Source organism: Eschscholzia californica, unplaced genomic scaffold (genome assembly GCF_041429995.1).
Source record: "Eschscholzia californica isolate CP2 unplaced genomic scaffold, dmEscCali1.0.p SCAF_1, whole genome shotgun sequence".
Taxonomy (NCBI): domain Eukaryota; kingdom Viridiplantae; phylum Streptophyta; class Magnoliopsida; order Ranunculales; family Papaveraceae; genus Eschscholzia; species Eschscholzia californica.
The window spans coordinates 20,136,948-20,162,716 of NW_028238198.1; the positions used below are offsets into that span (position 1 = coordinate 20,136,948).

The 25,769-nt window shown below is 35.1% G+C and overlaps 2 protein-coding genes, 1 long non-coding RNA gene and 4 other non-coding genes across 8 annotated transcripts; 2 read left to right on the forward strand and 5 right to left on the reverse strand.

The window, feature by feature from the left end:
• Window positions 1-4,854: 4,854 nt before the first annotated feature.
• LOC147564975 (uncharacterized) lies at window positions 4,855-6,195 on the reverse strand. Its single transcript, XR_015229254.1, has 2 exons — window positions 5,180-6,195; window positions 4,855-5,064 (listed from the first exon to the last, which is right to left on the reverse strand). It is a non-coding gene; the product is annotated as an uncharacterized LOC147564975 (long non-coding RNA).
• Window positions 5,309-5,388, reverse strand: LOC147564976 (small nucleolar RNA SNORD36). Its single transcript, XR_015231606.1, has one exon. It is a non-coding gene; the product is annotated as a small nucleolar RNA SNORD36 (small nucleolar RNA).
• Window positions 5,471-5,592, reverse strand: LOC147564977 (small nucleolar RNA SNORD14). The gene has a single exon (XR_015231612.1). It is a non-coding gene; the product is annotated as a small nucleolar RNA SNORD14 (small nucleolar RNA).
• Window positions 5,713-5,820, reverse strand: LOC147564978 (small nucleolar RNA Z103). Its single transcript, XR_015231599.1, has one exon. It is a non-coding gene; the product is annotated as a small nucleolar RNA Z103 (small nucleolar RNA).
• Window positions 5,889-6,010, reverse strand: LOC147564979 (small nucleolar RNA SNORD14). Its single transcript, XR_015231578.1, has one exon. It is a non-coding gene; the product is annotated as a small nucleolar RNA SNORD14 (small nucleolar RNA).
• A 5,760-nt stretch (window positions 6,196-11,955) lies between the features above and the next one.
• On the forward strand, window positions 11,956-18,054 carry UBP27 (ubiquitin-specific protease 27). Of its 2 annotated transcripts, XM_086651383.1 has the most exons (11): window positions 11,956-12,000; window positions 13,078-13,682; window positions 13,805-13,928; window positions 14,375-14,475; window positions 14,567-14,800; window positions 15,218-15,286; window positions 15,413-15,541; window positions 16,103-16,237; window positions 16,378-16,440; window positions 16,591-17,433; window positions 17,543-18,054. In XM_086651383.1, exons 2-11 carry the CDS (start codon window positions 13,401-13,403, stop codon window positions 17,795-17,797), a joined length of 2,235 nt encoding a protein of 744 aa, XP_086507509.1. In that variant the 5' UTR covers window positions 11,956-12,000; window positions 13,078-13,400; the 3' UTR covers window positions 17,798-18,054. The 2 variants fall into 2 exon arrangements, with proteins under 2 accessions (XP_086507509.1, XP_086507514.1); XM_086651388.1 differs by lacking the exon at window positions 11,956-12,000 and having other exon boundaries at window positions 13,113-13,682; window positions 13,805-13,889.
• A 514-nt stretch (window positions 18,055-18,568) lies between these two features.
• LOC147564981 (Protein kinase superfamily protein) lies at window positions 18,569-20,062 on the forward strand. The gene has a single exon (XM_086651391.1). It carries the CDS (start codon window positions 18,813-18,815, stop codon window positions 19,914-19,916), a length of 1,104 nt encoding a protein of 367 aa, XP_086507517.1. The 5' UTR covers window positions 18,569-18,812; the 3' UTR covers window positions 19,917-20,062.
• The last annotated feature ends 5,707 nt before the right edge of the window (window positions 20,063-25,769 follow it).

The window sequence follows — 25,769 nt, forward strand, 5'->3', positions numbered from 1 at the left end:
ACATATTTGGATTTGAAGGTGAAGAAAGACAACCTCGTTCTTAGTGATACATCAACAACGATGCAAATCCACATATTTGGATTTGAAGATCATATTATTCCTCATCTTCCACCAATTTCAGATGAGATAAATATAAATCATCAATGTTTTATTACCCGTCTGAATAATACGATTTAGCACTAAATTTTCCAGACTTTGTGGGAGTCGAAATAAGGGTATCGATTGATTGATCAATTGTGATTGTGATGGAATTTATAGCCGTGATTGTAGAATTGGTAAAGTATTGTCTGAGTAAATTCTGATTTATCAGGAAGCATAAGGTCTGAAACCCACATGACGTGGTTAGGTAGGTCTCATATAAGTTGTGGTTTCCTATCATTAAAGTTCATGTAACGAAGGATCACTAATAATCTTAATATTTGTACCAAAAATGGAGTGGATGAATTAGGAGAGGAAATAAACCAAAAATTACCTGACTTGACATATTTGAAATTCAGAAGTTGTACCCATATTGCCTTAGGATTAGTTAAATACCTCCAAGTCATTTTAGGTAGCATAGATTCATTATCACAACAGAGAGATCTTATGCCCAAACTTCCATATTTTTAGGCGAACAGATGGTGTCCCAGTTAAAAGCACCTCCAAATTAATGATGAAAAAGAAAAAACTTGAGTAACCAAAACCCAGCTGAATATTTCGCACTCTTTCCCGTGCTGGTTCCCACACAAGAATTAAGACGGGGGCCCCACAAAAACTTAGAAAGAGGTAAAGATTTTGTCAAATTTAGTAACCTAGTCAGACTTAGTCAAATTTAGTAACAAACTTCCAAATCAAATTCAACCGACCTAGGGCTAGGAGGCTAAGAGTTGTACTTCACTTTTCTATAAATTTAGGTTGTCTCTCTCTTTCCTTTATAAAATCGAAATCTAATTAATCTAAGAGGCTAAGGGGGGTAGTGGAGCGGGACTTTCACAGACTTTCATAACAAAATGTCCCGTAGACATTTCAAGACATTTCGGATGAGTTATTATAGACAACATGTGTTCATAGATAATTTCAAGACATTGTGAGTTTGTAGACAAAATGTCTTTATAGACATTTCAAGACATTTGATCCATAGACAAAATATCCTGGGGACATTTTAAGATCTTGAGTCCATTGACAAAATGTGTAATGCATATTATATTTGTACTAATCAAAAATATATTTTTCGACTTTTGTAGACATCTGTGAATATTTGTGGACATTGATGGACATTTGGTAGACATTTATTATTTTAATATTATTATTATTATTTAATCACATGAAATAATATATTAATACTAACATTTCAAAAATATATTTTTCGACTTTCGTAAACATCTGTGAATATTTGTGGACATTGATGGACATTTGGTAGATATTTATTATTTTAATATTATTATTATTTTTTAATTACATGAAATAATATATTTATACTAACATTTCAAAAATATATTTTTCGACTTTCGTAGACATCTGTAAATATTGTGGACATTGATGGACATTTGGTAGACATTTACTATTTTAATATTATTATTATTGTTTAATCACATGAAATAATATGTTTATACTAACATTTCAAAAATATATTTTTCGACTTTCGTAGACATCTGTGAATATTTGTGGACATTGATGGACATTTGGTAAACATTTATTATTTTAATATTATTATTATTGTTTAATCACATGAAATAATATATTTATACTAACATTTCAAAAATATATTTTTCGACTTTCGTAAACATCTGTAAATATTGTGGACATTGATGGACATTTGGTAGACATTTACTATTTTAATATTATTATTATTGTTTAATCACATGAAATAATATGTTTATACTAACATTTCAAAAATATATTTTCCGACTTTCGTAGACATCTGTGCATATTTGTGGACATTGATGGACATTTGGTAAACATTTATTATTTTAATATTATTATTATTGTTTAATCACATGAAATAATATATTTATACTAACATTTCAAAAATATATTTTTCGACTTTCGTAAACATCTGTGAATATTTGTGGACATTGATGGACATTTGGTAGACATTTATTATTTTAATATTATTATTGTTTTTTGATCACATGATGGACTTCAAATGCCTCTTGTTTTTTGAAAGACATTTTGGCTTCCAAATTTGTCCCAAATCCTTCACAAATTCATCAAACTATGAAGTCCACCAAAGTCTGGGACATATTTTGTCTACAATCGAATGCCTCGGACTTTCATAGACTCTCAAATGTCTGGATTTGAATGCCTCAGACTTTCGTGGACTCTCAAATGTCTGGATTTGAATGCCTCAGACTTTCGCGGACTCTCAAATGTCTGGATTTGAATGCCTCAGACTTTCGCGGACTCTCAAGAGTCCGCGAAAGTCTTGCTCCACTACCCCCCCCTAAGAGTTGTTATCCTTTCCTTTATCTCTCTATCTAACAAGCAGGTAAGTTCTCACTTTTAAACTTTTTCTCCTTTTCTATTTCTTTTTTATTTTATTTAATAGTATCCCTTTACCCCTTTAAAGAATTAATTTCATTGGTTTTAAATTAGGTCTTCACAAACAACAATTACTACTTTTGATTCTCTCATCTGCTACAACAAATAATTTTTTTTTTTATAATTAGCATAGAAGGGTCCCAAATTTTTTTTCGCTTTAGGCCTCCCAACTACTTGGGCCGCCCCAGAATAGATTTAATCAGTACTGTTTTACCTGCTTGAGATGTTAAATGATTTTTCCAATTAGCAAGTGATTTATCAAATTTAGCAATAAGTCAATTATAACTAACTATTCGATTGCCAGGTTTCAGAAGAAAAGCTCCAAGATATTTGGCCTGTTCCCGCATTATGGGAGCTCGAAGGGTAACAGTGTATTGTTGTCTGATGGCTTGGGAGACACCTTCACTAAAATAGATTGAAGACTTATTGAAGTTAACTAATTGGCCCGAGACTTGACTGTAAGTATTAATAATCTCATTATAGCATCAAGATTTTGAATTGTAACCCGACCAAATAATATAAGGTTGTCATAAAAAAAAAGATGAGAGATGATAGGACTGGAGGGATTAATCTTGTACTGATTGTTGTTTTCATAATTATTAATAAAGAGGAGAAAGATTGTGAGATGATGAGACAAAGGTAGGGTGATAATAGGCCCCAAGTGGCCACAAAATCTCCATAAGTAGTCCCATTAAACACCAATAGCTTAGAGGACTTGTTCTGAGAAGTCACAATTGACCCTAATGTCTTAGCCTTTCCAGCTTTAAAGAGAAACCACCTTTACTAGCTCCAGAATTATGCATAGAATGAATAAGTTATTGAGTAATGATAATAGGGTATTGTCTGTAATCTGACAAGAAGGGACAAATGCATTCTAAGTCCACATAATACAATGTTCAAGATAGAGTCTCGGCCTATTAGCCACTATCTTCGTGATGAATTTATATATCGAATTACAAAGTGCTATAGGCCTGTAATCTGATGCCATACTCGGGTGCGAACCACGGGAATTTATATATCGAGAAGGGACAAATGGATGGATCTATCGAACCTGTTTGGAAGATGGACTGGATATAATGAGTTAATTTTGGTACCACTTCCCAATTGTGCTGGTAAAAAAAAAAACAGGGTAGTCCTTTTGGTCCTGGGCTTTTGATTAACCCATTCCCATAACTACAGCTTTAATTTCTTCCGTTGTTGGGATCCTTGAGACGTAGCCTAGATCCCTAGGCGAGAGCATTTTGTAAGCCTGAATTATTTTGATAAGGACAGGGATCACAGGTTCTGCCTGAAATAAATTCAGAAAGCACTCCACCAAATTATCACCAATAGCACTTTCATCATTAATCAGAACGCCTGATTGTGAAGTCAACTGATGGATTCTATTATTTTGTCTCCATTGAGACATAGTTAAGTGAAAGGCCTTGGAATTTCTATCTCCATCATGAGTCCATCTAAGCTTAGAACGTTGTACAATTTTAGTGTTTTGCACCTCTTCTAAATAAATAATTTGTTCTTGGAGGTGGCTTTCAATAATCTAAGTTGGATATCATGAAGTCTCTGTCTAAGAACTTTCAGTCTGTTTTTCAAGAGACCAAATGTTGTTTTACTCCAAACATGAATAGTAGACTTAACATGCCTGACTCTATCATAAAAGGAACCCGAGCTATCCTCCACCCTTTTTTGAAAATCTCAGTGTCGTCGTTGCTTTTGGACCAGAACACTTCAAAGCGGCCCATATTTTAAAGTGTCTGGCCAAGAACTTGTAATTTTCAAAGGATAGGTGAGGGATCACTATTATATGTGCACAAAGCCCTGTCTAATATTTTTTTAGGTGCAAATGGACCTACAGGTAGTCCAAGTGAACGTCGGTCCATTATACCTGAGATCGATAAGACTTGCATTTGTGATGAACGAATTAAATTGGGTGCGAATGGACCTACAGGTAGTCCAAGTGACCCTCCCCACTTTTCAGTAGTAGAAGTGATATTACTCAGATCTCCTGTGCAACAAAGAGGATTGGAGATCAGATATATTCTATGCAAAAGGTCCGACCAGTGACATGGATAACTCCCCCACTACGACCAACAGAATGGACTTCATGTTTCGACAAAAGAAACACCATCACAGTTCCTAAGGAAAACCATAGGAAAACCATAAAGGGTCTAGATGCCCTTAGCAACTGTGATAGTGTTTCTTTTGTCGAAGCATCACCGATGCCCTGACAATTCTAAGCAAGGCAAGTCATTACTCTTGCTGCGTTATGGGCGTCTCTTCCTTTTCACTATTAGGATCACAAAAGGGAGAACATGAAGGGGAGAAGCTAATGCGGTATGAGTACAATGCTAGAAAATTTCACTTAATACAAAATTGAAACTATAGAAACAATTGTTAATTTCTAATTAATTAGTCACACAAAACAATCAAATCCCATACAATTTCATTAATCTTTCTAAAGTCTCACAAAAGTAAGGAAACCATTTATCCCTAAATTTCTTCTTTCCCAAGCATCTCTCAAATTAGAAGAATACATCATTGTTCAACCTGTAAAACAAAACTCAAATGAAAATACACATAATTATTAAACACATGTAGCAACAAAATAAGATTAAATTGCAATTATGTTACAAAGCTAGAAGAAAATGGGGATTCTTCAAACCTTGCTATAACATATGTATGTTAAAAATCTTTTTCCACTCAGCCCATTCAGGATTCTAAAAAATTCAGAAGCACCCCATTCAGAAATCAAATCTGAATTCAAAAAATATGATAAATAGTAAAGGAAAAAAGAGCATCAGTTTTAAAAAGCTCGAATATTTGAAACTTCATGAATTTTCAGAAGTAAAATATTTGATTCATCATTTGCTCATATCTATCAATTACTCAGATTCAATTCAAAACCCTAATTTAATTATAAAAATAACTACTAAAAGATAAAAAGGATAGAGAGAGTTTCAGACATCCAAGGAAGGATAAAGCAGCATAAACTCTCAAGCCTGGCGAAGGCGAAAGTTCTTAGTCGGCCACTGCGAATGTCTTGAGAAACAAGCCTTCAAGGTATCATCATAAACTCCCAATTCCAACAATAAAAACCCTAGATTTTATATCTATGAAAAAAAAGGTTTCTATCTATTGAATGAATTCAGATAGACAAATTAGGGGCTTTGAGTACAGGATTTAGTAGAGAAAGAGATGGATCAGAGTACTGGCTTGGTAATTCTCCCCTATAAGAAAGAGAATTAAACAAAACGCATATTATAATCTTTGTCGATCATTTGGGGAAAGAATCATCACTTCCATCTTATTCTTATAAACCCTAGATTCAGAAAATTGAAAAGAAACAAACAAAAAAAGATAAGAGAGAGAGATATCTCAGACATCCAAGGAAGGAAAAAACAGCATTAGCTCTCAAGCCTGGCGAAGGCGAAAGCTCTTAGTCGGCCACTGCGAATGTCTTGAGAAACAAGCCTTTAGTTTATCATCATTGATATCTCTAGCCCTTTCTTTCTATTTCCCATCGAAATCACAAATCAAACTAAAAATGCAGGAAAATAAGGTTAATAAAGATGAAGAATTGGGGTTTCTACATTACTGTCGAATGAACAACAAAAACCCTAGCTAACCCACTCGGAGGAGGAGGAGGAGGAGATTGGTGAAGTGTTTGCCGGTTTCGGTGATTTGAGAAGAGAGATAGTGAGGGGGTATTTATAGGGTGAAATTAGGGTTTTCAACAATTTTCAATACGTTCGTTATTTTAGCCGGTAACTTGCCGAAACATTTAGCCGTCAAAGTTGCTTGACGGGTGATTGGGTTAAGCATCCTAAGACACTGGCGCGCACTGCTTTCAACAAAAAAAAAAAAATAAGACACTGGAGCGCACTGGATGATGGCATGGGCTCTAACCTACTAGATGGTATGGGCTCTTAACGGGACTCATAGTTTGAGGGCGAAATTGAGAAGTTATATAAGCAATGCCCGAAATTGATTTTTTTTTTTAAGAAATCGACTACGATTTACGTTAGTCGTTACAAGGTATTGATACATCATGAAGATGTGATGAACACGATAACCGCTTAATTTAAACCATAATGAAAGAGACTTAAAGCCCGACAATGTGAAAGAGGCCTAAAGCCCGACAAATTTATTACATTATATACTTTATATATTGCCTAAATTATATAAGGTAAATTTTGATGACAAACTGCTTCGACCGAGACTCGATCCCGCGACTTCATGGGCTTAAGAGGGTGTCCAACCGTTACCCAAAGGGTGGTGGGCACAATGACCGAAATTGTTAGAAGCAATGTTCCCGAATTTTTTTTACCCCAGCTTTGGCTCAATTGAAGGATCTGAAATAAAGTATGTTGTTTTTCTTCTTTATTTTCACCTCCACCCACTACTCCCTCTGTAAGGTGACCTTACATTTTTCTAGGTAAGAACAGATAAAACTGAAATAAAATGTTTATGATCGACTATACTTTTCGACTTGATATCGGGCTCGAACTCACCCTTTGTGGACGAACTTTCCGAATAATTCCTTAGGTTTTTTTGGCAATTGGATATTGACGGGGTTTGCTCTACTTAAACGGACATTACCATTTTAGCAAAATAATTTGATTTACAGAAATGCTATATGCACTAGATCCTCGACTTAATCCTTGACAAGATGAGTCAGCTTTCCAATGTGGCGGAAGTTGAAAAATTGACTAAGATCTAGATCGTTCGTTATTGGACGGGCCAGATTAAAACTAAGTAAAACCCTATTTTTTAATTCTTACTGAAACTATTTTCCCCCATTTTGTCATTTTGCTTTGCCCTCTAAACCGAGAGAGAGAAAGAAATTGAGAAGGAAAGCCATAACCAGAGAGAACGCAAAGAACGACAACACATTTGCGATCAGAAACAAAACGAGAAAGAAAGGAGTATGATAAGAGAGCAAATAAGATTGGTGGTACATCATATATCTTAAGATTTTTCTTAAATTCTTTGATAATATGCCCTAACTAATTGATTTCTCTAGGGTTCCTATTAGGATTTATCAGTTTCAAATGGTAATTTGACACAGGACCCATTGTTAAATGTTATTAGAAACAAATGAGTGGAAATCACACAAATAAGAATAACATTGAACACGATATTTTATATTAATTATTTATGCTAATTTTGACATACTTATATGTTTGTGTGATTTCCTTCATAGAAGTTCACTTAGTTGTTGGGTTTATATTAGTTCAGATTATTTAGGGTTTATAATTCAAATTATTTTAGGGTTATATTAGTTGAGAAATAATTTTGATTCCATTTTGTAGATAATGGGTGGATAATGAAGGAACATGCCATAGCAGTAGAAATATATGTCACTACCTTCCGCAGTGTCTGAAGAAAAAGTGATCCCCAAATTGTCGAATAGGTACAATTCAATGAACGTATGGAACATTACGAGGCTTCGTTTCCGCAAATTGTCGAAGTTGCAATCCCCAAATTGTCAATGAGCGTATGGAACAATTCAATGGCTAAAAGTCAATGAGCGATCCCCAAATTGTCGAAGTTGTTCTCCAATTGCTCTTTAAAGTACAGATATTTTAAGTGGGATGAGGCTTCTTGTTCCGAATCAAATACTTTGGTGAATACTACCACGAATCAAGTCGAGGATGACTATATTAACAAGCTTCAACATATGTTTAAGAGACTTCTCTAAATATCAGAGAAGAAAAATATCGAAGTTACAATATTGGTCACAAAATGTGTTGTTTCGATGAAAAAATACGAGATTAGAGTTATTTCATGCAATATAATTATTAAATGTCATGTGTCTATGTTCTTGTTTATGAAGAAGTTAGCAGTAAAGCAGTCACATATGTGGATTTTTGGGTGATTTATGAATGAAGTTATCATTATAATGCGTGTTTTTGGTTGATTTTATAGTTATCAGTGGATGTCATGTACTTGAATAAGGTGAGGAGGATTTCATTTATTCAAATTTGAATAAGGTTCTCCATTATTAAACGAACTGAAGATGATTCAAATTCTATTGATTTCCATGGTTTTCCAATCCCTGACAATAAGATAACAAGTTTTTTCACACAAAAAACTTCGACATAAATTATATTAACAATTAACAACCACTCAAAAAAACTAAAGCATCCCATTTTTGACACACAAAAACCAGCAACTCCTTCATCAAGTTTTTTCACAAAAAAACTTCAACATAAAGATATATTAACAACCATTCCAAAAAAAACTAAATCATCTCATAAGATAAAAAACAGCAACTCAACTGCAATCAGCAGCTCCACTGCAATCAACAACTCCTTTAAGCTTTTCGAAAAAAATGACTTTCATCTCATTCGACTTTGAATTCATCTTCAATTCAACATCATCTCTATAATGCTTCACAGTAAGTACCTGGGTAAGATATATTAACAACCAAAATCAGTTTGCATTTCAAATAATATGGAGAAAACAAAGACACATGAAATGAAATTCTTAAAAACTTAAATAAACATACGTCAAACCGTCTGGGTTGTCGTAGCTTTCACTTTTCTCTTGCTCGTTCTCACGGTTGGTTTTAATCTATTTTGCCGCGGACGTCCTTTACGAGTGATTACTTTGGGATCATTGATATTGACGATTTCTTCAGTACATTCAACTGTGTTGATGTCATTGGTCTTCTTACAAACACTTGCATCACTTATGTCAATCATACTAAGCCTTTCCAATTCATTATCTATCATTTGAGATTTTATAAGACAATGACCTTCATCTTCTAAGACAATGACCTTCATCTTCCGAAGCTAACTCAACAAGTTCGGTAAGTTTACGATACAACATGTTATATCGTAATTCTTATGGAGTCTGAATATTAGTGACTCCAATGCTCATCCTTGTGTGGCGGCACCTACATATATCTTTCCTCCATCTTCTTAGAATGTACCTCTCGGGCAATAACCAGATCCCGCTGCGATGTAACACACAAATGGAATGCCTACACACTAATCCTTTGAACTCGAACAAATAACAAGTACATCGGACTTCAGTTGTGGACTTTATGAATAGAACTTTAAACTTAGTGGTCTTAACATACTCTCCAAGATTAATTGCCTCTTCTAACTCGTGCTCTACCCCAATGTATGTTTCTCTAGTTGAAACCAAATGACAATATAACTTTCCCGTCAACTACGCTTGAAACTCTTTGAACTTTGACATGGTGTATATACTTTGAATTTGTTTCTCCATTTGAAAGGTAGTCGTGCATGGGATTATATGTGAGAAAGACTTAAAATCAGCCAAGTTTTCATTTTCAATATTTTTCTTTGAAGCATTTTCACATTGCTCTACAAACTGTTTCAACGTCGTTTATGATTAACATACCCATCAAAAAAGGCATTGACACCCTCACTCCTCTGAGTACTAGACATACCAGCCCAAAAAATGGCTTCACATAACATGGTATCCATCGACATCTATCGTTGTATAACCCACTCAACCATTCGTTTTCATGCAAGTGAAAAGTTTCAAGCATTACATTCCACTGATACTCAAATTCCGACTCAGTTTGTGTGTCATAAACGAACCTTTGTAAAACCCTACTTATCGACTCATAGTGAGATTGACTTCCTAACTTTTGAGGTAATTTTTCATTATATGCCACTAACATAAACGATGCCTAATGTGAGGGAATAATTGTGAAATTGCATTTCTCATGGCTTGATCTTGATCTGTAATTATACCGTGAGGGACTACATAATCCATGCATTCAAGAAAAGCTTGAAGTAACCAAACAAATGATTCAGTATCCTCACCAGAAATCAAACCAAACCCAAAGAGTGTTAATTGGTCGTGGTGATTAACACTTACAAATGGTGCAAATGGCATCTCATACCTATTTGTCAAGTATGTTGTGCCGAATGTGACAACCTCTTCGAATTCCTTGTAGGCTTTTCTATTTCGCCCATATGTCCAAAACACATGCTTTAACCTATCCTCTTCGTCCAACTCGATCTCAAAGAAGAACCCTTTGTTTTGTTCATTCATTTTCAAAACGTAATGGTTAATTGCACTTGCATTCCCCTCACCTAGACGCAATCTTCTTGACTCATCCAATAAGTTTCTGACATCCTTTTGAAGATACGGTACATTCTCATAACCTCCAGCTTCAATAACTAGTCTGTAGTTCTTACTTGGAGGAATACCAGCTAAATCGAGTTGCCTCCTAACTGGTCTACTTATGGATCTATTGCATCGATAATAACGAGATTTTGTAGGACTGATCTCATGGTTGTGGTCGAGTAAAATTTTTGTAATCTTCCAAAATCCATTTAATTCAAACCTTGCAGCAACCCTAACCATACGTCATGTTTGTGAGTTTTCCCCTGGGTTAAGTGACTTGGTAGTCGTGAGGGCTCTCTTGCCTTCTCGGCAACACACAAACGTGACGTACCTAGCAACCCCATCTATATCTTTGCCGCTTGTTCTTTTTCGAATAGAATATCCTTTTTTTAAAACTATATTTTTTAAAAAGCTCAAATATATCTTCAGAGTGACTAAATTCCATGTCTACTTCAGGCGTAATCAACTGTTCTTGCTCCGTCTCATGTTCATCACTGATTACATCTTCTACTACATTAAAAAACATTATCAACCCCATAAAAATATTACAATAAGATCAACTATATAATGGCTTTTAACTTATGTTGTAATAGTAGTGTTTTATGTTGGATACATTATATGTATAAAATAGTTCGTACCTTCAAACATAGACAAATCCTCCTCGGGTTCACCTGCATTATCATAAGAGCCTCCCAGATTTCATGGTAAAAATGTCGAAAGAAACGAACCAAATATTCTTCAAATTTCTAAGGGCCATAACAAGAAAATTAGAATTTTAGCAGTCATATCAGATAACACACAAAGAGAGATAAAATTCATAAATCGGAGCCCCTAGAACAAGAGTGATAAAATTCATAAATCGGAAACCCTAGAACAAGAATGAGAAATAATGTAAATTGAATTAGGAATTTTCACTTCTCCTTCCTCTGTGAACGGGGGTAAACATCTAGATTTTAGATTCTTTAGAACAAGAGTAAAAAAACATGCGATCCTTAAAATCTTAAATAGAGAAAGAAAGAATATTATTGATTTAAAAAAAAAATCATTACCTCTATGAAGTTATTAGCTCTTGAAGGTCTCCCTTACTGATTTCAAATAAGAATCATCACTAAGTTCTTGCGTTCTGTGATTCTGTGATTTCGTTGGTGCTCTCACTCGATTTGGCGGGTAAACGAATCGTTGGAATAGTTTAAGTAAAAGTTAAAAAATAAGGTTTTACTTAGTTTTTATCTGGCCCGTCCAATAATGGACGGTCTAGATCTTAGTCAATTTTTCAACTTCTGCGGCATTGAAAAGCTGACTCATCTTGTCAACTCATCTTGTCATGGATATAGTGCATATAGCATTTCCGAAAAACGGAAAAAAAGAAGGGTTTATTTAGTGTATAGACCCCAGTTATTTACCTATATTAGGGATCCACCCCCAAAACGATAATGCTTTAGGGGTTACCCCCCATTCTCTATTTTTCCGTCAAAAGCCCGTTAAGTTGCGAGCGTGTCAGTCATGTGAGCTTCCTTTGACAAATTTGCTCTCTCCATCAGCTTTACTGTTGGGGGTCTTTCCCTAAATAGTTGTTTTACAGTGGGGGTCATTCACCATTTTAATACTACTTCTTATTTTTCATAAGAAAGTTGTGATTTTAGTGAAAACAAAGTTCAACTCTCTTCCAAGTGAGTAACTAGGTCGAGGTTTAACCTGGGTTTTGGAGTTCAGCTGTAATGAAGTTCTAGAAAAGAAGATTTCAGATAAATGCCAGCTAAAATTCAGAAGTTTTTCAATCTTTTTCTCTTTTTCTCAAGATCATACTGTTATTCGTGTAATGTAGTTGGTATTTCAATCTGTTCAAGATCAAGATCAAGATCAAGATCAAGAGAAAAAGATTGGAATACCAACTACATTACACATGAATAACAATCTGATCTTGAAAAAAAGAGAAAAAGATAGAAAAACTTTTGAATTTTTTTCAAAAGCAAAGAATTTTTGCTTAATTGCTTCAAATTAAAGATCAAGTACTAAATTGAAGAACACAAATTTACAAAGAAAACATTAAAATTGAGCATAATGACTCAAACCTAACAATTATCTCCAATTTTAGCTAGCATTTATCTGAAACCTTCCTTTCTAAACTCCATTATAGCTGAGCTCCCAAACCCAAGTTAAACCTCGACCTAGTTACTCAATTAGAAGAGAGTTGAACTTTGTTTTTACTAAAATCACAGCTTTCTTATGAAAAGATAGGAAGTAGTATTAAAATGGTGAAGGACCCCCACTATAAAACAACTATTTAGGGAAGGACCCCCCAACAGTAAAGCTGATGGAGAGGGCAAATTTGTCAAAGGAAGCTCACGTGACTGGCACGTTCGCAACTTAACTGGCTTTTGACGGAAAAATAGAGAATGGAGGGTAACCCTTAAAGCATTATCGTTTTGGGGTGGATCCCTAATATAGGTAAATAAGTGGGGTCTATACACTAAATAACCCAAAAAAGAATCGGCACCGGGCCAGTCCTCTGCCACCTCCTTGTGAGTTGTGAGTACATGGTAAGCGCAGCGGGATGATTTTTAGGGTTTCTCTGCGCTAAAAAAGAAGATGAAATCAAAGTTCATTCAGTTCTAGCCTTCTATTTGATTTAATACTGTCGTTTCATGATAAACTTCACCTGCTCACACTTCATCTCCACTCTTCTAAAATCGAGTATTAAACAATTGCAGTGAAACTCCCCCCTCTCTCACTCTCTCTTGATTGAAGATTGGAAACGATTACTATACGGGATGAGAATAAGTGGAGATGTAAATTTATACCGACTTCTACATAGTTTCAAACATGGGTATAGGATATTATCTCCAGATAGTTGGATTTCACTTTCCAAAATTCATATCTTAGCTTATGCTTTGGGTTTTACTGGTTTTATTTTGGCTATAAAAGAGGGAAAAATTGGATCTTTAAGCGGTTTACTCTCTAATTCTGATAGAGGGGATTCATTAGAGAAGGTATTCTTTGTCCCTGGGTTGAGAAATCTTGGCAACAATTGTTTCTTGAATGTAATTTTGCAGGTATGAATATGATAATCTGTTTTAAGTGTTAGCATTTCAATTTCTTCTCATTTTTACATGGGGAGCTCTGAACATTACCCAAGTACTATAATTAGTTTTCGTTATTTGGAATTTTTGTGCAGACCCTAGCTAGTTGTGATTGTTTTCCTACATTTCTTCAAAATATAATAGAAAGAGATGGCTTTTCGGTTGACGATCGTGATGAAAGTATGCCTCTTACGGGTGCTTTGTTTGCTTTATGTAGAGGTAATTAGTAATTAATGTTTTGCCGATTGCAAGAATAATGATTTTGGGTGATTTTGTTTTGCCGAAATCCATGGATTTAAGTTAGGAAGACTGAAAGTACGATGCTCGGTAAAAAGGAAAAAAAATCCCATAGAATTCGCTCATTTGAGCTGATATAGCCAAAATATTGGAGCCTTATTCTTCGTTTTATTTTTTTATGAACTGTAATCTGTCTTCTTTAGTTAAGCAAATGCATGTTGCTAGAATGCTTCTTACCCAACTAGATGTCAAAAATATATTGATTGTATGTTAATTCTCTAATGCTTGATTGATGTCCATTAGGAAATTGTTGATTGTAGATTCTCTTTATGCAATTCTATATTGATCATATTTCTTTTCACGTAACCATATTTTTATGTTGATCATATTCATTCCTTCAAACCATTATAATATATGGTATTATTTAGAATTGCGGAAGTCTTGCAATGGAAGGATGACTCTGAGTCCCCGGAGAGTAATGCAAGCTATGGATCAGTACATCCCTACCTTCAACTTGACAAGTCAGCAGGTCAGTTATTGCACTTACTTCGTACTGTGGTAGCATTTCTCTTACTGCAAGGTGACATGATTTCTAATCTCAATTTTTGTCCCATTTTTAGGATGCGGCCGAAGCATTCCTTCACATTTTATCTTCTTTGAAAGAGGAAGCTTCAGAATGTTATGTACCAAATTATGGTTCTTTGGCAGAAATATGTTCCCTTTCCGAACTCAAAATTGCTAGTCCAATGAAGAGAGAAGGTCTTAATGAACAAGAGCAATGGCAACAAAACTTTCTCGGGCCATTTAATGGGATTCTTGGTAGCACTTTAACGTGTAATAGCTGTTCCTCTCAGGTCAAGTTGCGTCTAAAGATCACTTTAAGTGAACAAGTATTGCTTGCATTTATATCACACAAACACAGTGACACACACTCACAGTCACACACACACAGTCACATAGCACATAAACATGCACATGAAGATGGATGACCCACTTAAACGGTTACCACCTTGAAGATCTGTATGAGAAATGCACGTATTGTGAGGCTAAGTATAACAATCTTATGCACATAATTCTCTGAATGTGGCAAGGAGTGAGAGAATGGCGAAAAGAAGATATTTCGAAGTACTGATTGACTTCTCATAGTTTATGTAGTGTTTTCCTGTTCGTGTTTTGACCTGCACGGATGTACTATTTATTATTTTATTTTATTTTGCAAATTGAAATTTCTATCTTATTTCTTTGTTTCCTTGTGTATTTTGCATTTTCAGCTTTCGGCGGATTTCGAGTTCTTCGTCAGCTTGCCCCTTTCACCATTACATGATGGTAGTGAAACCATTGTAGGTCCATTTAGGTCATTAATTCCTCCTATCTTCTTGTCCTCTTGTTTCTTATCCATCTATCTATCTGTTATCAAATTCTTTTGCAGTATGCTTTATATTTACCTCTTTTTTTTACAATCTTAGATCAATGGATGCTCCGTTGAGCACTGCCTGAAGAAGTTCACTGCTGCAGAGCGTGTGGATAACTACCGCTGTAACCAGTGTTGGCACATTGCTGCGAGAAAGTATTTTGCTACTATAAAAGGACACGAGGTATTATCTTTTAGTTTTTTTTTTGCATTAAAGTAAATCGGTACTTCCAAACTTTTTTGGCATTGTAAAACCTGACGACCGAGTTTCAAACTTTTTTGCCCCTGACGACCAAGTTGTTCACGGGTCTGAAAATTGTCATTTCTCTCTTAGAGAGATACTGAACGATTGAAAGTAGAACCTAGTTTCCCACATAATTTTGACATTGTAAAACCTGATGACCTATGTATTGTGTTCGTTGAATATAATTAATTCAGTAGAAACTGTGGGGTCTTGAACATCTAGAAATGTAACGGAGGGAAGGATAATTATGTTGAACACATAACATATAATCAAATGCCGAGCAAGAAAAACAAAACAGAAGGAAACTTAAAAAGAATCTAATGTGTGTGGAAAACTAGCATCTCTCTTAGTCGACCTACCCGATCTACTTGGAAGATGGTTATGAATTATCTGAAACGGGGCATTCTTTCAAAATTATTTCTTGCACGATGTTGTTCATGTCTAGTTTTTAATATGCTTCTATAATATTTTTGTTAATTTAACATGTTTTTCGATTTACAGTCACAGATTGAAAAACTTAATTCTTGTGTCGGGGAAGATTCTTGTGATTGCAGAAATCTCTTTCCTCAGGGAGTGCCGTGGTCAAATAATATCTCTCGTACGTTGAAGCAATTAAGTATCACACGTTGCCCAGAGGTAGGAAACTTATGTGCTTTTCTTGACAAATTTTTCTCAATGACTAGTTTTACAAAAAGTTTCATCATATAAGTATCAGGTTCAAATTTGACATGAAAATATTGAAGTTACTTAATCACTGTTCACATGTAAATCCACAGATTCTATGCCTTCATCTACAACGAGCCTCAGTGAATGAATTTGGAGAATTGGTCAAACTTAAGGTAGTTGAAGTTCCTCGTTACCAGCTATTATTGTGACATTCAAAATGAAATCTGCATCTTTCTGTAAAATGACTAATTATCAGCCCTAAAATTTACAATCACGAGTTTAATTTCATGTATTAGACTGATAATAATGATCTATGATTGTAGGGCCATATTTCCTTTCCGATGCTTTTGGATCTTTCCCCATTTAGAAAGTCGGTAGTGGGGATTGTGAAAGAAAATTTCGGCAAAACTGTGGAAAGAATGCAAGTAAATCAGCCTCAACTACCTATCACTCGACTTGACCAGCTTAACATGCCATTTGCTACAAATATTCTCCAACAGATATATGGACGGACAGGACAAAATATAAACATTGTGTCTGAACCTTTATTTGAAGGTGAAGATGATAATAAATGCACGCACGCTACAGATGCAGGAGAAGGCACGCACATAGCATCAAAATCATTAGTTGGAGTTATGGCGCACATCGATGATTCTGCGGAGGATAAGAGTGCTCAATCTTTGCAACCAGGAGAGACAAACCTCGTGCCTGAACCATTATGTGGAGTTGAGGTTGGAGATACTAATGATTTAGCAGATGATAAGTCATACCCATTTATCGGAACTGAGGTTGGGGCGACTAATGATTCTGCAGTTCATAAAACCTGTCAAGCTCTGAAACCAGAAGAAAATGTAGACTCCACATCAGAATCACTCGTCGGACTTAAGGTTGGCGACAGTAATCATTCTGCAGTCGATTGCACTCAAGCTCTAAAACCCGGAGGCATAAACGTCACATTAGAATCATTAAATGGGGACGATATTGATACTATTACTGATTTTGGAGAGGATCAATATGACCAAGCTCCGTCACCACAAAAAGACCTAAATATTGTTTCGGAATCATTAGTTGAAGCTCAGATGAGTGGTGATGATTTTGCAGACGATGAATGTGCCGAAGCTCTTGAACGAGAAAAAAACACAAGAACCATGAAATCTCAGCACAAGGTCAATTGATAACTTGATTAAATGCATTCAGTATTAACGTATTATCATTATATTATTCATTAAACTTATGGGATTTTTCATTCTAACTACCATCTAACTTTGGGTGCAGAACAATAATAACAGTCGTCACATAGTTGCTCCCAGGAGCTGCATGTACCAGCTTGTTTCTGTTGTCGAACACTTCGGAAAGGTCGGAAGCGGACATTACACAGTTTATAGAAGGGCTACGAACTCTGACGATACAAACTCTGTTGAAAGGTCACATGTTCAATGGTTTTGTATTTCAGATAGTGATGTCTTCCATGTTTCAGAAAAAGATGTCCTTGCTGCAGAAGCGAGTTTACTCTTCTACGAGAAGATCTAACAAGTAAAAATCATCAGAGGTAAGTACTTCCAACTGAAACCTTAAGTTTCAGTCGGAAAGAGAGTCGGAGTGGTGGGAGAATATGCGGAAGAAACCAGTTTTTCCTTCTTACTTGGAATTATTATTATTATTATTTTTTTTTGAAATTTTTTTGTCTTTCGAAATTACATACCTAATAATACCAATTAGCATGTACATGTTTGAAAAGAAGAGTGACATGAGATATGTTGTTGATTTGAATTTTTGGTAGGCCCTAACTATTTTGTTGTTTTTTGTTTGAAAATTTGTAATTTCGGTTCAGTTACGCCAAGACCGAATAACCAAACACCATTTGACACTCCATCTTTGCCTTTGATTCCATACACCACTCTTTACCCTAAACCCGTGGTCCAAGTATTGGACCTCTTAACACTTGTCATTATAAAAATATATCGGTCAACCCTAACTTCACTAGATATTTGTCAATAACTGATAGTTCAGTTGGTAAGTGCATCTACTCTGTAATGCGGAGGCAGTAAGTTTGATCTCATGGAAGTGTAAATTTAGGAATATTAAATTTGAGTATAAATAAGCAGTCTTTGTGTGTTTTAGACCATTTAATTTCGTTGAGTTTTAAGTCAGTAATACTAATTAAACCGTTATCGAGCTTATCAATAAGTCCGACCAAAGGGACTAGACCCCTCTTTCAAGTAAAAAAACTCAATTTTTGGAGATGCTCCAAGACCGAACTAATCCTTTATAAACAATCATCAAAATATATCTCATAACCCAAAATATTAGTTTAAATCGGTTCCCCGATTCGACTCGGTTGTGACTCGACGACCTTCTATATTTTAGTCCTCCCTCCGTTTTTTTTTAAAGAAGTCCTCCCTCCGTTAATGGCGGCTCTTGTCCTCCAAAATTCAGTCAAAACTCATAACATGCTAACTTTCTCTCTCTAACCCATCAAAACCCCTTACTTCAAATCCCCCCACTTTCTCTCTCTAACTTCATCTCTCTCTCTTTCTCTCTCTAAATGGGTCCAATAATCCAAGCAGCAATAGCAGCAATCGTGAGTTTCTTCTTTGTTCTTTCAATCTTTGCTTTCATTCGTCTTCTTCGAAAATCAAGTTTCCCCAAAAAAAACCCTAGTTCCTCACAACCAATTCAAAATTCAGCAAACTTCACATCAATTACAATCGATGAAAGTGCTTCTTATGATCCGTCACTCGATCGGATTTCCATGCCGGAATTAATAATCGCAACACGGAATTTCGCTACAGATCGGATTATTGGCGACGGAAGTTTTGGTTACGTTTATAAAGCTCGTTTATCTAACGGAACTACTGTCGCCGTTAAAAAACTTAACGACGACACTTTTCAAGGATTTCGCGAATTTCAAGCTGAAATGGAAACCCTAGGTAAGAGCAAAATCCGTCACCCTAATCTTGTTAGAATACTCGGGTACTGTGTTTCAGGTGATGATAGGATCCTGATTTATGAGTTTATCGAGAAAGGTAGTTTAGACCAGTGGTTACATGACACATCATCATCATTTAATTTACCAGAAGGAAGTAGTATTAGTATTCACCCATTAAATTGGGAAACTAGGGTTAAGATTATCAAAGGTGTGGCAAATGGGCTTTTGTTCTTACACACTTTAGAAACACCAATTATACATAGAGATATTAAAGCTAGTAATGTACTATTAGATTCCAATTTCGAAGCTCATATCGCTGATTTCGGGTTGGCTAGACGAATCGAACTATGGCATTCTCACGTATCGACTCAAGTTGCTGGTACAGCTGGTTATATGCCACCAGAATATAAAGACGGAGTCACTGTAGCTACTGTCAGAGCTGATGTCTACAGTTTTGGTATTCTGATGATTGAAGTAGCTACTGGAAAACGTCCGAATTGGCCGATAAAGCTTGATAACGGAAAAGAAGTAGGGTTAGTGGATTGGGCTAGAAAAATGTTGAATGAGGGTAGACAACTAGAGATGATTGATAGTTTAGTGGGAAGAGAAGGTTTGAGAGAGGAAGAAATTAGAGAATTTTTAAGGATTGCTTGTTTATGTGCAAGTGAGGTGCATAAAGAGAGGCCAAATATGGGAGAGGTTGTTAAAATGTTAAACTAATTTCTTATATGTAATTGTGTAATTATGTAATTTAGTTAGGGAAATAACCTCCCTCCCCTTATAAGCTTTTATGTTTTTGGTACAATTGTAAGAATTATATGCATTTTCATTACTCAAATATATAAATTTATGTTTTTTTTATCTCATCACTTTGATTACTCGTTTTATTTACAAGGTAATAAACCGTGTTCGTCGGACACAGACAATTCTGTCAAATGCGTAATCTCATTTCTAAACCAAGTTAAAAAAGTGTAATCTAAATTATTGAAGAAAACTAGAAGATAAGTTTAGAAAATATAACCTTAACCCTTCCAGATAAGTTTAGGATCTTAGCCATTGAAGCCAAGATTATATTGTAATAAAAATATTCTTATCTGCTATTACATAGGTTCTCCTAAGATTCTACTAACGATGAAGTTAAAAATATAGGTTTTTGGTATAGGAAGAGCACTATTTAGTAAAGGCAGTGCGTTAGAAATGTCAATTTATGTATTTGCTCTTCCTTTACCAAATCAGTTTAAGGAGGGCGTTATAAGGATCACTTAATAAATAGTGCCAAAATAGAAGGACTTAGATAAAAATTAATAATAAATCTAATATTTTATTCACTTGTAGTTTCTCTCACGTAAACAACCAAAACCCTAATATCGTCACTACTATCAACATCACCATTGCTATTAAAAAACTTGCAAAATTTATCATCACTATAGTCTTAGTTTCGAGCTTTTAATGATGCCTCAAGATCTCATGAATGAGGAATCACCGTTAATGAAGGAGGCAACCTACATCAAGAAAGAAGATTCCTTTGACTTAAACGTAGACATCGACTTAAATAAGGACATCGACTTAAACGAAGTTATCGACTTAAACAAAGACATTTATAATTAAAATAATATGTCTCAGGTAAAGAAATATCATTTCTGGTCTTCCTCTATGGTTGAACAAACGTTTTAGGGTTTTAGGTCGTTTTTTTCGTAAAGAATTTTCAGTTGGATCGACTGAAAAAGACAACAAATTTCGGTAGGGTCGGCTGAAAAGGACAACAAATTTCGGTCATAATGGCTGAAAAAGACGACAAATTTCGGTTGAGTCGATTGAAAAAGATAACAAATTTTGGTCGGTCCCGCTGAAAATAGTAATAAATTTCGGCTGAGATGGCTGAAATTAGTCTGTTTTTTCAACCACTCTGACCGAATTTTTTTAAAATTTTCAGTTGTTATTCGTGAATTTTTATTTAGGCTAAGCGAAATTTCTTTTATGTAAATGTCACTTATATATTTTTCGAGTTACATCCTTGTTTATATTCTTCATGGCAATATTGATACATGAAATCTTCAAAAGTTACTTTAGTTAGTGTAAAACCCTAAAAATCTATGGAGAAATCAAGCAATAACAAGAATTACAAACTCTCTATAGAGATGAGTATTGTGTTAGTCATCTAGGGTTTAGGTTTCTGTCTCTATATCTTTCTTTTTGATAGAATCAAATAGATTTAGGGTTTTTTCCCTTTTCAGGATGTTTATCTCTCTTCTCTCTCTTTGATTTGATCGAAGCTTTTAGGTCGAACAAGATTCTCTCTTCTCTCTCGAAGGTTTTTAGTCGAACAGGAAGATACTTTCTTCTCTCTCTTTTGGTCCAAAATAGTTTGATGGGAGGGACCAAAGTATAAATTTGGGATATTTTAAAAAAATGTTTAGCCCTCCCTATTCTAAAAAGAGTGCTCTCCCTATCTAATGCACTGCCTTTGCTAAAAAGTTCTCTTCCTATACCAAAACCCAAAATATAAGAACAAAACAGATATTCGCATTAAATAGGACCTCCGTGATTGCTACGACAATAACTTTTATTTGTCTATCTGCTATCAAAAAAATCTAATACAAGAAATATCTCAAACACATTTTCTAGTTTCTAATAAGCATACAAGTTAGATGTGGACCACACTTGAGAACTAAATTTATTTTCTTGACATACCAATAGTAGCACCAAACCCCTTGCAAAACTGACTTTATGTCTGATGTTCACAATCTTGTAAACCACATATCAGTGTTCATTTTTCTTGCCAAATATCTATGTCTTGAATATGTGGTTCATAGATTCTACTTAAGTAAATTACTCTTTACTTAGGGAGAGGAAAACAATTTTTAAACCCTAAAACATTCAAAGACTTGAAGATTAGGTAAGAAGGCCCATGTTACTGCCTAATTAATACTGTTTATTTTGGTTGAAAAACCATGTTTTATAATATTGGAAATGTTAGGTTGGACTTTTCTTATACTGTTTTTGTTGACTCTTGACATTATTATTTGCAATTATTGTTTTTTTGTTATTCAATTCAATGAATATGTGAGATAACAATTATAAGGGCTTAGATAAACATGTCCAACCCAACTGTCCAATGTGTTTTCGAACGTATCGGGAAAATGAAAATGAGTTATTCTCAAGAGAGAACAAATGTTCTTATTTTCGGTCATAATTTATGCACGACATCAGAAGTCATATAGAATTATAATTTTTTTGGCAAAAGTTATATAGAAACTTATATTGTGTGAATATATAACCCAAAACTTTGTCCTACAATGTGGCTAGGCTCTTTGAGTGGCTTTGGTGTCTAGATTGTTATTTTTTTTTTTTGTTGAAACTGGTGTCTAGATTGTTAAGTGAAGAAGCTCGTAGCTGTCTAGGGCAAGCTAATGTCAAAAGAAAAAATTGTCCCACGTCGAACGAGTGTAAACTACAATAGTGTTTGAACACCAATGAAAGAAGGAAGAGAAGAAATTTGTTTCTGTATATTATTTCTATTAAGACATTACACTTCTTATATAGGATAGTTATATCCTTATTGAGAAAAATAAATCTAGTAACAAATAATGTGGTAATATATTGGTGATTTGTGAGCAAGGATATCAAGAATATACGGTAATCAAGAATATACGGTAATTAGTCCATTCCCATATATTCTTGATTTTAGTAACAAATGTCAACACTCCCCCTCAAGTTGGCGCATATATATCACACATGCCCAACTTGTCCACAAACTTTTTAAGCACTTGATTAGATACGCTTTTGGTGAGTATATCAGCTAGTTGGTCTTCAGATCGAATCTTTGGAAGTTCTACTGTCTTTTCGTCAAGTTTTTCTTTAATGAAGAACCTATCAACCTCGACATGTTTGGTTCTATCATGTTGAACCGGATTATGAGCTATATCACATGCTGCTTTGTTGTCACAATAAAGTTGGATAGGATCTTCTAGGGGGTACACTAAATCCTGTAAGAGATTTTTCAGCCATAGTGCTTCGCAAATACCTAAAGCCATTCCTCTATATTATGATTCCGCACTAGAACGTGCAACAACATTTTGTTTCTTGCTTCTCCATGTCACTAAGTTTCCCCCTACGAAAGAGAAATATCCTGAAGTTGATCTTCTATCATCAACTGCTCCTGCCCAGTCAGCATCAATATAAATTTTGATATCTATTTTATATGTATTTTTTGGAGAATAAAATTCCTTTTCCCGGAGCAGATTTAAGATACCTCAAAATTCGCATAACAGCATTCATATGTTGTTCTCCTGGATTATGCATGAATTGACTGACGACACTTAGAGCATATGCAAGATCAGGTCTTGTGTGACCGAGATACATTAATCTTCCAACAAGTCTTTGGTATCTCCCCCTGTCGACAGGCACTTGATTTGTCTCAATACACAATTTTTGATTTTCTTCTAATAGAGTGTCCACTGGCTGGCTGACAGTCATACCTGTTTCTTGTAATAAATCTAATGCCTACTTTCTTTGGGATAAAAATATTCCTTTATCACAACGAGAACTTCAATTTCCAGAAAGTATTTCAAAGGACCTAAGTCTTTCATTTCGAATTCCCTGGATAAGTATTCTTGCAAAGCCTTCATTTCTTCTGGATCGTTGCCAGTTACTATCATGTCATCTACATAAAGAATAAGTGCAGTAATCTTTCTGTGAATCTTCCGAACCAAGCTCTAGGCGATTGTTTTAGTCCATATAACGATTTCTTCAGTCTGCACACCTTTTGTTTTTGCTTTTCAGTTATCATGCATCCAGGTGGAAGATCCATATATACTTCTTCAGATAGCTCACCGTGAAGAAATGCATTTTCTACATCGAATTGTTGTAATGACCAATCAAAATTTGCAGCTAAGGATAATAGAACTCGGACAATGTTGATTTTTGCTACAGGTGCAAATATTTCAGTGTAGTCAATCCCATATGTTTGTGTATATCCTTTTGCAACTAATCTGACTTTAAAACGTTCCACTGTACCATCCGCTTTATATTTTACGGTGAAGATCCACCGACATCCAACTGTCTTCTTCCCGGTAGGAAGATCTACTAATTCCCAGGTTTTATTCTTTTGTAAAGATGTCATTTCTTCATTCATTGCTGTTTTCCATTTAGGATCAGTTAATGCTTCCTGCACATTGTTAGGTTTAGCTACAACAGATAACTGATTGACAAATGATTGATTATTTTTTGATAAACGATGAGTAGATACATAGTGACTCATGGGATATTTTACTTTACTAGACAATTGAGGTTCATATAAAGTTTTTGGCATACCTCTATTGACACGTTCTGACAACTGTCTCCGGAATGGCTCAGGTGTTGAAGAATGAACCTCCTCTCCCAATGATTGACTTTGTGTATTGATAGGAAAAATCTCGGACTCGTTTTATGGAATTGTTTGTCTTTCTGGATGCCCATTATCATAATGATTCAAGACTTGATCATTTTGTTCTGGTTCATTTTCTTCTGTATTCACTGTGTTTAGCAAGTCATCACCATTCACATCTGAATTTTGATTATGTTGATCCAAATGACCTACTAACTGGTCAGTAACTTATACTTCATTGTTCTCAAGGTCACAAGTATCTTGACCACTTAATTCTAAATTGCCTACCATTTGGTCAGAAATTCCTACCTCATTATTCTCAAGATTATATTATAAAGTCTGAATTTCCTCAAAACACTCCCCCTGAGCTTCAGACTTAGCAAAAATACATAGTTTCTTCATTAAAGACGACATCTAAAGTAACAAACGTGTGTTTGGTGAGAGGAGTGTAACATCGGTAACCCTTTTGATGAAGGGCATATCCCACAAAGACTTATTTTAGAACGCGTGGCATAAACTTACTTTCTGCTCGGGTGTGAACATAAACAACACAACCGAAGACATGAGGAGGTAAATTAGATACCGTTGGAGCAATAACTGCATTAGCAAGTGTCTGAAATGGTGTGCTGAAATTAAGAGATCGTGATGGTACACGGTTGATGAGATATGCAGCAGAAAGAAGAGCGTCTCCCCAGTAACATAAAGGCATGCGAGCCTCAATCAAGGAAGCGCAAACAACCTCTAATAAGTGGCGATTTTTGCGTTCAGCTACACCATTTTGTTGTGGTGTTCCTGGACAGGTGGTTTGATGAATGACGCCATTAGAATCCAAAAAATTCTGAAGTTAGGCGTCACGATATTCACCACCGTTATCACTACGTAACACCTGAACTCGAGCATTATATTGTGTTTCAATGGTTTTATAGAATTTTTGAAACAACATGTTACCCTCAAATTTAGACTTCATCAAACATAACCAAGTCATCCTAGTACAATCATTTACGAAAGTAACAAACCAACGTGTCCCTCCTAGGCTGGGGATTTTTGAGGGTCCCCAAACATCAGAATGAATTACCATAAAAGGAAGAGGACTTTTATTCAAAACCAAAGGGTATGAAGTGCGATGACTTTTCGCAAGTTCACACACATCACATTTAAAAGAAGAATCATCTAAATTTGTAAATAAATTAGGAAATAACTTTCTTAAA